Source organism: Ambystoma mexicanum, chromosome 7q (genome assembly GCF_040938575.1).
Source record: "Ambystoma mexicanum isolate Mex_15411 chromosome 7q, UKY_AmexF1_1, whole genome shotgun sequence".
Classification (NCBI taxonomy): Eukaryota; Metazoa; Chordata; class Amphibia; order Caudata; family Ambystomatidae; genus Ambystoma; species Ambystoma mexicanum.
The window spans coordinates 145,983,916-145,997,841 of NC_090941.1; the positions used below are offsets into that span (position 1 = coordinate 145,983,916).

The 13,926-nt window shown below is 46.7% G+C and overlaps 1 protein-coding gene across 2 annotated transcripts in view; it reads right to left on the minus strand.

Annotated features, from left to right (window-relative positions):
• Positions 1-13,926, minus strand: part of UGGT2 (UDP-glucose glycoprotein glucosyltransferase 2) — a 1,923,861-nt gene that overhangs the window by 1,831,787 nt on the left and 78,148 nt on the right. For both annotated transcript variants that reach the window (XM_069639785.1, XM_069639786.1), the window contains one exon: positions 4,882-4,994. In XM_069639785.1, coding sequence (XP_069495886.1) covers positions 4,882-4,994 — 113 coding nt within the window. The remainder of the gene's footprint in view (positions 1-4,881; positions 4,995-13,926) is intronic.

A 13,926-nucleotide genomic window follows, 5' to 3' on the forward strand; every position in this document is an offset into this window, starting at 1 on the left:
GGTTAACTGTGTCAAAGGCTGCATAGAGATCGAGGAGAATCATTGCTGCACAGGCCTCAGAGCCTGCCGTTACCTTGAGATCATCCCAGATCGAGATCAGAGTGGTTTCTGTTCCATGTCGTGGTCTGAAGGCTGATTTGCGGGGTCGAGGAGTTTTTTGGATTCTACAAAGCGTTGAGCTGGGAGTAAGCAGTCCGGTCAATGAGTTTGGCAAGAAATCTGGTGTTGGAGATCGGTCTGTAATTCTTAGGGTCAAGGGATGCTTTTTTAGAAGTGGCTTAGCATGTGCTATTTTAAAGGCTTCCGGGAAGATGCCAGAGGTGAGGGAGTCATTTAGTATGGCTCTTGCATGTTCTCCTGTGCATGTAGAGAGGAATATTTCTTTCAGAACAGAAACGGGACAAGGGTCGGGGGGCGACCCAGAGGGTCTGCTGGCTGATAGTAGGTCAAGGAACTTGCCTCTGGAGAAGGGTTTGAAAGAGTCAAAAGTTGGTAAAGTGAGCTTTGGGATAATGGGATCAGGAGGGGTCGGTGTAGGGCAGGGGGTGAGTGAAGATAGTTTTAAGGGTTGCCATCCTATCAAGTGCAGTGTTACAGAAATGTAGCGAGAGGGAGTCGCAGAGTGATTGTGTGGGAGTGGATTAGGCAGAGGAGCAAGTAGGTTTTACACATTTGGAGATTATCTTGTGAAGTTCTTTGCTGCTGCTGCCACAGTTCAGAATTTGTTCATTGTAATAGGCTTTTTGGCTTTCCGGATCTCAGATTTGTAGTTCCGGTAGTGGAGGGCGAACATGGATCTGCTGAGATCGGTTTTAGATGCTTGCCATAAGCATTCAAGAGAGTTATGTTTTTTGACAGTCCTCAGGTGGGGTGCGACTCATTTGGGGGATGGTCCTTTGCGTGAGGTTGCGGGACACAACAGAAATTAATTATTCTTTAAGCCATGAATCAAAGAAATTCATGGTTAAAGGTCTACCACAGGGCAGCGTTGCAGGGGGGGTGGAGTAGCAGGGCTTAAGGTGGGTCGGGGAGTACCTTGACTTTGTTCCAGCATTTGTGATCAAAGGTGGGGGCAGGTGTGTAGATAGAGAAAGGGATGGCTAAGTGGTCTGTCCAGATAAGCGGTTTGAGACTGGATATATAAACCTGGTCATAGGAGCTGAAAATCGCATCAAGGGTGTGCCCACCTGAGCTGATGCTGGAGGCTATGAGGTGGACAAGGTAACTGACATTGACCAATCTCACCTCGACATGCATTCCGATACCTGCATGCTGGAATGGGAAAGCCTTGGAAGCGCTGCCATTTTGTCTGGCCAGGTGACCATTTTATCCTGTACTGTGCCACGTGCCTGCTGCCTGACGACTGTTGTACTGGGACCAGTCTCTGCCTACGCGCTTGATTGAGACGGCTCGGACCTTCGCTGCACCTCAGGTAGGTACCTGGGAGGCAGAGTGCCCTCGGCCATGACACTGGTAGTGTAGGTACTGCGTTTAGGTGCCCCCTCGGGAATCGGGCCCGGCATCAGAGCAGAGCACCTCAGGAAGGTCCCAGGTACTAGAGCCTAGTGGCCCCTCAGCGGTGGGCCCCTCAGTCGGTTTGGCCGGTAGCTTGTGGAGCCGCGGTACCCTTGCTGGTCTTAGGACCTGGAAGGCCCCTCCCACTTGGATGCTTCCCTGGGAAGGAGTCGCCCTTGTGGGGTGTAGAGGAGAACAGGGCACCTACCTTTGGCCAGGTCTTCCTCCTGATTTACTCCTTGAGGCTCTCCGGTGGTGATCATGACAACAGCTCTTGGCCAAGCGGTTCTTCAACGAACGCGGGGTGAGTGTCGCATGCTGAGCAGCCGTTCCAGCCGTGGTCTGGGCCAAGGCACCTGAGGCAGAGAGCATGTGGATCAGACGTGGGGAAGGATCTCTCGCAGGCTGGCAACCTACTGAATCCCACCGCCGTCGACATGAGCCAGGGAGGAGTGTGGCACTAAAGGACAGAGTACTTTAAACTATGAAGAATTGACTATGGGAAAAAAGGGAAAAATATCCCAGGTAACTTTGCACGGAATTACGAGGTTTGAGGCCTAACCCAGGAGCACTGGTGAAAATCGGTCCGCTCCTGTCGGGCCTAAAAAGAGGCCTTCGGAGAGGCGCCTGTGGGCGGAGTCAGGGGAGCGCATGCTTCCACAACCCCGTCCCCCCTAGCGAAGGACGTCCATACAGTGTGGAGGAAAGGGGACGGGGCCTAGGAGTAGGGGCAATATTTACCTCCAGCTAAATGCTGGAGGTAAATATACTACTTTCTGCCCAAACTCGGGATTGGGCGGAGCGGTAATGCAGCACATTTCTAGTCCTCAAAATATTTCTTGAAGAATTACATTGAGTTGGAAGACAAGTACAGACCGATGTGTCCAAAACAGAAGGATTACAAATCACATGAATGCATTTTATACTATAAACTGACCTAAAAACAATAACTTGAAAATATGGATTCATTTTGCAGTTGAAGTGCTTTCATTTATATTACATTGAAAAAGAAAAGAAATCCGTTTGTCCACTGAGGGCATCCACATTAGAGATCAGTTCCATGAACACCAGTCAGACAGTTGAGTCTGTGGTGTTGGGATGCAAGTCCAATGTCCCAAACGTGAGAGAAAGTACAGACTAAGGCAGCCTCTATAACATGGAAAAATAGCCATTCTAGTGGCAACATTTTTTTGCCATTGTGTGCAACATTCTTGTCACGTGTAAACTGCATTCAGTTTAGTCACACTGTAGAACGTGCTTTAGGGTCTAGGCCATAGCGGTACAATGGGCATTTGCTGGTGAGCAGCAGCTGAATTGGATTGTGACACGCGGATAGTCGGGAGAAGATGAGGCAGGCACCCTTTTGTATTGGAGAAGGGTTTCTTGTTGCTAGTAGTCAGCCAGTGCTAGTATTAGGGGAAATGCATAACAAGTTTATGAGTAAACCCTTGGTTATATTAGCTAGAGTTTTGCCAGCTCAAATTACGCTACATTAGAAGTTGTAGCTTTTGGTTGGCCCAGTGGACTAGGCCACGTTTTTTACCTGGAGTTTCATTAGGGAGTTCGATTTCACTCCTGCGCCCCAACTAGTGCACAGACGGTGCCAACATCCTTGGAGGTGGTGTGAAATGCCACGCAGTGACTGGTTGATGTTTTGGGACCTAGCAGTATCACAGAGTTCGAACAAGGGACATTATAATAGTTTATGTTCCAGGCATGGGTGTAGCACCCTAGTAGTGAAGGACATATCTCGGTGAGAACAGGGTCGTGTTGAGCTGTGACTACAAGGATTTGATCAGGTTGTGGTTATACTGCCCACAGTGAGAAATTGTCACTTAGTTGGAAATGCTGTTAGCAGGGTAAATGAAGTCAATAAATTAACTTCCAAAGCGTGGTGTCCTACTGAGGCTTGTTATGAAGCTGCCCGTTCTCATAGGAGATAAGGAAGGATAGTTACTAAAACGGCGACATGTTTCCAATTGGTAGTTGCAATATAAGCTGTCAATTGTACAGCTACAAGAGTGAGAACCATCAGGGGTGCCAGCTTTTCTGGTCGCATGGGAACAGGATGTATTAATTTCCGTTACAACACTGTCTACACCTCACCATCTGATTGGTCAATTCTAAGGGGCAAGATCACCAGGAGATACTCTGGGTGGGTCAACTAATGGGGAAGAGGTATCACTGCAACAAACGTACCCTAAACATTCAACCAACGGGACATTTGGTCACAGGGTAGAGTTAGGCCAACTACTGTATGGTTTTCCTTAGGGTACCAATGACGTTAAACAATGGGATGTTAGGAATTTACATGTGCTTTGTAACTGTTGCAACATATTGCTTGTAGTTTTTCCTTTATATAGCACCATTTAATGTGGGCATTTCGAATTAAGATTGCTTTTTCCCCCAGGCCTAAATTGCATGTAATAAAACTTGTTTTTCTTACAATTCGTGTACTCTTCATTGCTCCTTGGATTGTTTTAGCTCGTTCTGATTTTGTGCGATCTACACAATGGTTAGACATTTCTCAGGATTAAATTTCGGATCAATAATGTGTTCTTAGAATTGGGAATCATAGCATGGACACTTTAAAATAAATAATTGACTCACAGGGTATGTACAGCACTCACAAATTCTCACAAACTTTCAATTCTGTAGGTCTTTTTACTTCAATATCAGCAACTGCTGTATACACCCAAAAAAGCTAAAAAATGACATTTGAAAACTGTTGGGTTGGCATAATTGGAGACATGTTTAGGTTCAGAGCTATGGTGGGGTAGAAACATCATGTACATGGCATCAAACTTATTTGGCAACCCCCAATTTAGATTGAAAATATACACCTAACTGACCATAGCCTCATATTTGGCCTTCTGTGCTATGTTTGGTGTGTACTGTGTACGTTACATGGTGCACAGAAGAGAAATCATAGCATGGGCAGACAGAGTGTGTTCAGTCATGGAAGATTAGGCAAACCATGGTGAAGCCAGAATTTTCCCTATTTCTGACACCTCACGTGTGTTCATTTTCTCCCACCCTGCAGTTTCAGCATGCCCCCTCGCACCTTGATTAATAAAGCATGGAGGCAACAATTGGGGCTGAGACTGGAGCTTGTGATTGGGTAGACAGACCACACTCGTCATCTCATGTCACTCAGGAGCATTCTGATGGCTCAAAACACACTCAGCATATTCTAACTTAATCTCAGCAGATTTGTAATGCAATTATCCTTTATCACTCTTTTGGAAGGAGAATTATGGAACAGAACATCCTCATTTTAAACTAAAATAGAAAGAAAAAACAGTTGCTATCCCAGTCTCCAGCAATACAGTTTAAGGAATACAAATCTGCTTTATGATAAATCACCTTTCAGATGCGCTGTTCAGGAGTTTTTTCATCTGGCTCGGCTTACAGGTGTGCTCCCCATGGATAATGACAAATGCACTGCAACCTTCCGGGGGCGGCTCATCAACTGCAATCTGAAATTCCAAATGATTACACTCCAATACTTGTATAATTGCATTCCAAACTATCATGTCCTCCATTCCTTGATTAAAATATTTCAAAGGCCTGCAGGCCCTTCTTCTGCGTGATGAAATCCACATGCAGCTTATTACTGAAATAGAAACTTGCCACCCCAATTCATTCAAGTTCTCCTGCAGTTTGGAGCCAATTCCCTTAAATGTGCTGATTGTTCTCTAGAGCATTATCCACGTACTGTATCTGTATGGCACGCCATCCCATAAGTGCCATTTCCTTTTCCAAGCTTTCTGATTATACAGCTTTTATCGCAACATTAGCCCAAACTATAGTCGCCTAGATGCCATTAGCTAAGTTCTACATTGTGAAATACAAGAGTTTTTGGATTTTCTTGCGACACCACGACACACTGCAATACAATCCATTCTGCTGTGAAGTTTCAGGTCTATTTTCTCAGGAGGCACGTCTTCTTCAAAATATAGCATACAGTTGGCTGAAAAGTCTGCACAAATTTGGCCTGCAGCAATTTTCAACATTGTAATACGGCTTTAGGGAGGTCCGATACTTACAGGTTTTGACTCCAGAATCTGCAACACCATCAGTTTCCTAGTGGGGAGTCCAGTGACCAAAAAGGTTTAAAAAACTAGAATATATTACACATGGTCGATAACACCATGGAGAGGATCTGGTGACCGCATTATAAACCATGATGATGTAGCGTGAATGATTGGTAAATGACACCAGACCACTAAGTGGTATTGTTGGATCAGAACAGGTCACCCATAATGTACTTTTCATACTAGATGGATAAAACCAAAAATCTAGGTATGCCATTGGCTGAAATCTGTTGGCAAATGAAAGAATATCCTAACCCGCAATATGTGTTTATGCAACATGTCATAAATGGCTTAAAAAAGAAAAATCACACAATCTTACAATTTATTGTTTATGGTGCATGCTTTAATTTAGTATGGTAAGAAAGACATTTTTCCCAGAACAGAAAAGGTTTATTAAAAGCAGGTAGGTGAATGATGTAAGGGTGTAGGCACAATACAACAGGCGTGAAGGCACAATACAATGGGCATATAGGCTTGTTCCAATTGTACAAAAATACACCGCGCAGTAGACTACAACCTTCATTAAGAGTTTGCTGGTATGAAAACTGGCCTAATTGTCTGTCGCCGATATCCCGGTACTACAGAGATATGACAGGCAGCAGAGAGTCAGTAAGTGGGACTTCACCGGATAGGATTGCCCGTATTACTGGCACCAGTGATTCAGGCCTTTCTTTACCAGTAGGGGCCAGATCTACCGGCAGGTCATGTCTGCTGGGAGTTCTGTGGCCCCACCGGCAAACTTGGAATTAACAACATTTTTTTCAGACTGGCAAAAACATAATGAGGGCCAACGCCTTGATTCATCCCTTTAATTGATTTAAAGGGAGCCTTCAACAATGTCTACCGAAGCTTGTTATGGGCCTCTCTGTTGGATCTTAGGATCCCCCCACAGTTGATTAAATTATTTGCATAAGGGCTCTTTACACTGATAATACTGCAGAGTATAGGTGATGCCAACAAAGTAAACTGACAGTCTTAAGGTAACAAAGGGGGTTAGACAAGGCTGTCCAATGGCCGTGTACTTATTCATCAATGACTTCGGTACATTTCTGCTTGCTAAATATACAGATGCACCACTGATTAAGAGAGAATGTTTTACATCCTCATGTTCGTAAACAATGCTGTCCTTTTGTCTACAACTCTACAGGGCTTACAAAAGGTTTAGAGATTTAGTGTTTCGTTACGAAGCAATAAAAACGTAGGTATATAAAGACAGATCCAAGAAATTATCGTTCAATAACAATAATGGATGTGGACAGCAAAGATGTTGCATCCATTGTATTAATACACCTGAATTTCTTGTGCTCGAGACACTAGAAAGTTAAGTAGATTACAAAATGGTTTCAGGAAATGCCATAGCACAAATCTAATGGGTGTGTAGTGAAGATCTTTTAACATATGGGTTGGGCTAAGAAAACATTGACTGTTTGTAGCCACGATTGACTTGTTAGCGGCTTTCGATCAAGTAGATCGGAATCTATTATAGGCCAAATTGGTGCTTTGTGAGATACCAGATAGACTCCTTACTCTGATCAGGTTTGTATGAGTCCTCTGGTATTCAGGCGATGTTGAACCATGAGGGATCTTTATCCAGAATACTTGCTACACATTCAGGACTTAGTCAGGGTTGCATTCTTGCACACAGCTTATTTAATTCTTATGTCTCTGATATTGGGGATTATTTGAATGCTGCTGTGTTAATTTCCCCAAAAATGGGAGCAATTAGAGTACCATGGTTGGCCTATGCTGATGACTTTTTACTTTTCAATCACACTCCAATTGGTTTGCAAAGATTAGTTTCTGCCTCTGCTCTTTTTGCATCTGTAAACTCCCTGATCACTAATCCTGAAAAGACAAAGACACAGATCTAACTCTCAGTTTCAAGAGTGTGTTGGGAGATTCCCTGGTCGATGCGGCAGCACTAGGGGGTGCCCGCTTCAAGAGAGACTGGAAGCACTAGAGTGCTTGACTGAGGATGGCCTTAAGAATAAGACTCCAGAAAAGGATGACAGCACGTCCTCTAACCAACCTCAAAGAGGAAGTTCAAAAGGGAAGCAAACAGACCTGTAAGAGGAAGGCGCCTTCGGCACCCCTGGGTCCAGTGAAGGAGGGGAAAAAAAAGCCTGTTGATGCATTCGAGAAACTTAAAGGTGCTTTTTTATGAAGCGATCGACCATGCCGAGACTCCCAACCGCTGCCCCAAGGCTGCAAAACATGGGGGATGACAATGACTGTTCGCCAGAGTCTGACTTGTCAGACTTGAGATCCTCTCTATGATCGAAAGGTGGGAAGCGAAAAGCTAATGAGAGGCACCTAGAAGTGCCCAAAGATGAGCTGACTGATATGTTTGATCCTCAATCAATAGTACATCCCAGATCCAATGACTGGCTGCCGTCTCCGAGAGTAGCCTCTTACATGACGCAGAGGCTGCACAAGCCAATTGAGAAAGAAGTGAAATTACGTATGTGTTCTGAATGCCCCAGGCCAGACCTGCCAAGGAAGCCCCAGAACTGGATCTCAAGATGATTACGTTTGTGTCCAAGGCTTCATGGGACCTCATAAAAAGGCATGGACCGTGCCTGGCGGGGATGCCAGGAAAAGGTTTTCGATTTAGCAGGGCTGATTGCAAAGATAATGGACACTGGCCAGCCGGTGGACCCAGAGACTCTGGCAAATTGGCCGCAGGGAGCTCTGTATCTTCTAGGCAACACAAAGTGCACCCTGTCATCAGAGAGAAGGAGAAACCTATTAAAAATGTGCTCTAAACTAGGGGACCAGGCCTCCTATGAGGCAGGCGAGGAAGAGCAAGGTCTCCTGTTCAGCGAAGTATTTGCTAAAGAAATGGGGTGTTTTGTGGGCACCTACACTGCCCCAGAGAAAGCACAAACCTCCATCAAGAAGATTTTCCCCACCAGAGTTCTTGCAGGGAACAGCCACAGTAGAGGTTGTGCGTCCGGTCGCTTCCATTCCCAGAAGAGACCTCAAAACCCCAGATCACACTACTGGTAATCGAGGCAGCAGGACGCTTACTTCCCAACAAGTGGACGCACGGCTGAGGATGCCGAGGTAGAGCCTTCTACTGCCATGAAGAAGCCCAAGCAGATGAGGAGTGGGCTCAGATATTCCGCAGAAGGAGAACTTTGTGTTTAGGAGATTGGCAGAGACTTTCCAGCTACGCCTGGCTGCTCCAGGCTGCGGCGGGGCTCAGACTGGAGTTTACTGCAGAACCTTGACAGTCAGGTCCAAGAGATTAGTGAAGGGGCGAGAGGAGTGCGCACTCCTGAAAAGGAGAGCTGCGACAGTTAGCAAGCAATGGTGCAATAAAGGCTACCTCTGCACTATCGCTGCCCTCTATTAGCAACATGTTTTTGGTGCACAGAAAGGAAAACGTGAAGCCGTCCTCAACCTCAAAGTGTGGAACAGGTGGCTGGTTTACAGACACTTCAAAATGGAAGGAATTACTCTCCTCGGAGGCATTCTCTGAACAGGAGATTGGCTGGTGAGGTTAGACCTGAAGGACGCTTGCCAGATGGCCCCCGATAGCCAAGGAGCACTGCAGGTACCAGAGTTTCCTATGGGGCGTTCAAGTATGGCAGTTCAGGTGTCTCCCTTTCGGTCTTGCCTCTGCGCCCTGGGCGATCACGAGAGTATTAGGCCAGTGGACGCAGCCATGAGGAAGCGAAGCATTCGGATGATCATTTATCCGGATAATATCCTCAAACTGGCAAGCGACAATCAAGCAAGCGCTCTTGGTGCAGATGCAGTGAGCGTCTCAGCTCCTTACATCTCTGGGCTTTCTAATGAACTAGAAGAAATCCAAATTCGTCCCCAGGCAGTGCATCGAGTTTCTGGGGTTCGTCATCGACTCCACAAAGGCGACCCTAGCGTTACCCGCTCTCAAAATGAGAGCGATAAAGAAGGAATTGAGAGCAGCGCTAGAAAAGACGGTTAACAAGGATTGTTGGTATTTTAGCAGGTTCCATTCAAGCAATTTTCCCAGGCCCTATGCATTACACAGCACTGACTGCAGAGGTTGAAGATCCAACATCTGCAAGAGGGCCTGGGATATAGCCGATACCGCTGGGTGTGATGCAAGCAGAGCTAGCTGGGGCGCGAGGTGTGACCAGTTGGAAACGGGCGGCAAGTGGTCCCAAGACAAGCTTGCCCTTCACATCAATTGCCTAGAATTGCTTGCAGGCGCCTTTGCAGTAAAGGCGTTCACAAAGGACAAAGCAAAGTGGTGCATCCTACTCCGGATGGACAAGACCTGCGGTGCGCTACATCAATCGCCTCGGAGGTACCAGGTCGTGGATGATAGCGGAGTAGACAAAAGACTTCTTCTGGCATTACTGCCTCGACCAGATCACAGTGACTACAGAATACCTTCCGGCAGTACAGACACTTTTTGCAGTTGTGGTCGGGCACAGTTCAGTACACATTCCCACCTTCATGATGCTGGCCAGAGCATTGGTGAAGATTCACCTGGAGAAGGTGCAGGTTGTTGTATTGGCCCCGAACTGGAAGTTGCAAGCATTGCTTCCAGTTCTGATGGACATTCCTCCGATTTCCCACAAGTGATCCCTCACAGACAGGATCTCCTTACGGATCCATCAGGGAGCCTTCATCCTCCGACGAGGACGGGGCAATTACCTCTGCTGGCATGCAGGGTGTCGGGAGCAGATGGAGTCTGCCAGGCACTTCAGGGCTGGCTGCCGACTTGATCAAACAGTTTTGGGCCCCCTCCATCCCATCTACCCTCAAGAGCTTTGATGCAGCTTGGAGGAGATGGCGCCTATGGTGCAGCCAGCACGGTATTCATCCTGTTTCGCACCCTTTAATCCAGGTGCCGAATTTCTTGGCATCCCTCGCAAAGGGGGCAGAGTATTTCAAACCATGGCGGTTTACAGGTCTGCCATTTCAGCGGCTCATCAACCAGTGGAAAGGTCACCAGCAGAAGAGCATGCGGCAGTAATAAGACTGCAACATGGTGTGAAGATTAGCAGCCCTCCCTTGCCGAAATACGCTCAGCTGTGGGACATCACAATGGATTTGCAGCTTTTTATGGATTGGCCTTAAAACAGAGACCTATCAGATCAACAGTTATTGGGGAATCTGGCTATGCTACTAGGTCTAGTTTCCTGCAGGAGAGTGGCAGCGCTCGAAGTTGATAGGAAAACATTCTCTCCGGGCGGTGTATGTTTATCTATTGCAAAGAGGACAAAGTACCACTGAACAGTCATCTTGTAGCCCTATTTTCAGGAGAAGCCAAAGCTATGCTTTTTTAACTGTACCAAAGAGTATGAGGCTCGGACGAGAAAAGTGAGGCCGCAAAGTGTAACGCAATTGCTCATTATGCAGAGGAGACAGTATAAAGCGGTAGCTGCAGCGATGATAGACAGGTGGGTACGGGAGGTGTAAGAAACGCATTGTGGCAATAATAAGACAGACAAGTGACCACAGTTCAAGGGTGTTTATCACACCCTTGCGAAAGTTCAATAAACACCTATCTAAACCTAAATCTACAGATGGGAGCAAGCTACGACCATCACATAATAATAATGCAGTCTTAGTGGAGTCTTGTGAACATAAAAGGGCCCATACTAAAAAAACTATTGCCAATCCTAACCACTAAATTTCAAATAAGGTGGGGTAATGTTCATGAAAAAGAAAAGTGTTCACAAAATGATAGGTCAGGATGCTCGGACCATTGGCCTCCCTTCCCCACGTTTTCAGCATGGGGCAAGGCAGCACACTCTAGCAAAGCACACATGCTGGCTTGTGCGGCACGAGGATACAGTTCAATTTCCACCATTCAGGACCTTCTGTGTCCAAGCCTCTATATTACCACTTGCAAATCTCTTTACTCAGAGGGCCTGCTGTACAAAAATAATACGTAAATGTTCCTTTCCTTTCACCTGTATTGAAGTTGGGTATTCACCCTGGATGCCACTCAGCCGGGCTCAGATCATTTTCAAATTAAAAAGTTCCAAGTTGGATCCCCCTCTTCCGGGGTCAGATATCTTTCACACCAATGTCAGAATTCTTTCTCGGGTGACTCACGGTTCACCTCGGATCCCCCTCAGCCGAGCTCAGATCCCTTTCTTTCGCTCAATTAGTATCCCTCAGCGGGGCTCGGACAATTGTGATGCACCATATATTATCGAAGACTTTCGAATCTGCACAGGGTTTAGCTTGACCCGTTGCATGACCACTTTGATCTCAAGCTTCCTTTTTCTCACACTCAGCATTAGTTGGACACCTAACAGACTTTCGAATGAGCACCCGCGTGGCACCGGACATGTTTACTTGGCCTTCCAAAGTTCAATTTTAAAAGTTCAACTGCTCCTTTTGGCTTCCAATTATATTTGTGTCACTTCTCGCAAACGCCTCACACACAGTTCTCTTCCTACAAAGTTGCTGATGCAACCTTGGTTCAAAATACAAGCTGATATGGTATAAGTCTCTCCGACTCACCGGCTGTGCGGTCATTTCTGACACCGCTTTGTTGTAGGAGCCAAGGACAGGACCTCTCTGGCAATCGCTCCTCCCAGCCTGGGTTATCGACGTAGGAAAGCCATGGGTACCGCCGACACTGTGCAGGTTTGATCAGCCTCCGTTCCTGGTCTTCGGTTTATTACTTTCCAGGGCTCACGAAAGTAACAGTCTTTAGATGTCAAGGGTACTTCCCTCCTTGCGGCCCTATCTGGTCTCGCCGTCTTTCTCCCTGTATTAAACTGCCATCTTGGAACTGCTGTCCTCTCTTGTGTTTTGCCTCGCTCATAGGGTCTCCCTCTGCCGGGTTCCCACCCCTCTCCTCAAGATTATAATTCACAGAAAAGACTTCCCTCTGCCGGGCTCAAGCCTCCTCTCAAAATTCATGTTTTATCAATATATGGTTTTTGACTCCCAGTCCCAGAATGCACTGTTATAATTTCGCTCCCACTTCACAGCTCCCCAAAATGGCATTCCATGATTTTGGGAGCTGCAGGAGCCAAGGGGGGGATGTTCAAATGAGGTCAGGGTCTTATCTCCTGGCCCTCAGAGACTGGGGTTCGCCTGCCTGGCCCAGGGGAGGGGTTTTGCAGTGTGTGTGCCACCACGCAACCGCAGCTGCACCAGGTCTTGCCTTCTGGAGGTACAGTTCCCTCTCCACACTGTATTCTCCTCTAAAGTAACAGGGCCAGTGTTTGGGCGGTGTTCCCCTCCTCAATGTGTCCCAGGGTCACTGCAGCTCGCTAGGGCTTCTCCTGCTTCCCAGGACATTCCAGCATCCCCAACTCGCTCAAAATGTGCCTTTGTTTCCCACCTTTTATACTTCCCAGGAGAGGTAATTAGCTTCAGGTGTGCATAGTTATAAAGAGAAGCCTTGCTCTGCCTGGCCTCATTACTGGGCCAGTCTGCTGTCAAAAGGAAAGAGTCTTCTGTCTCTGAGCCTGTCAGCAATCTTCACCCTCCCAATCTCTCTCCTCCTCATCTCAGTATTTGGGGGGAAAAAGTGTGGGGGGGGGGGAGTTGGGAAGTCAGTAACTAGTGTATAGTAGGATGCAGAAGAGGTCAAAAAAGGAAGGGGATGCCGTGCTCCATCATCAGGTGTCCCTACCCTGCTCCGAGGTTCTGTACAGTGAAGCGCCTTATTTTGTTGAACAGAGGTCATGACCCAAGCAGGCATTGATGTCACTGTTTTTGGAACGCACTCAGTGAGAGGTATGATAATTTACAAGGCTTTGTAGCCAGAGCAAGCCTTCAGGACATTTTGAGGGCAGCAGATTGGTCCAGCGATGCTACTTTCAATAGATTTTATTTTCAGCAGGTAACTGGCATAGCAGCGCCTGTTCTTCATAGCTTAGAGCAGGTAGTCTTGATTCTATTAAAGACACAGAGGAGAGCATTATCCCACCCTTTTGCGCAAAGTAACAGATCATTGCAATGTAACAATGACTGGCCAATGTTTTTGATGTATTTTGCGCCTTGGTACCCTCCCTAATGCATGTTTTTTGGTTTGGCAGGAGAGGACCAGAAAGCAGGCTGAGCGCCAAAGCAGAGGTGTTGAGAAGTCGAAGTGTGGTTTGACTGCACGTGCCGAGGTCCAGTTCGGATTTAGCTCGGAGCGGACGCTGCTGGGGGACTGCAGGATTGTGTTTCCGTTGGGTTTGTCGGATGTTAGTTGGAAGGCATCTAAAGAAAAAGGAAATGAACTGGGCAGGAAGTAATAGTGTGGCCCAGGGAGAGGAACCCAGCTAGATGTTTAGGTTAGATTGGTTTTGTTGTGATGTTTGATGTTTTCAACAACAACAAAAAGAAAGAAAAATATGAA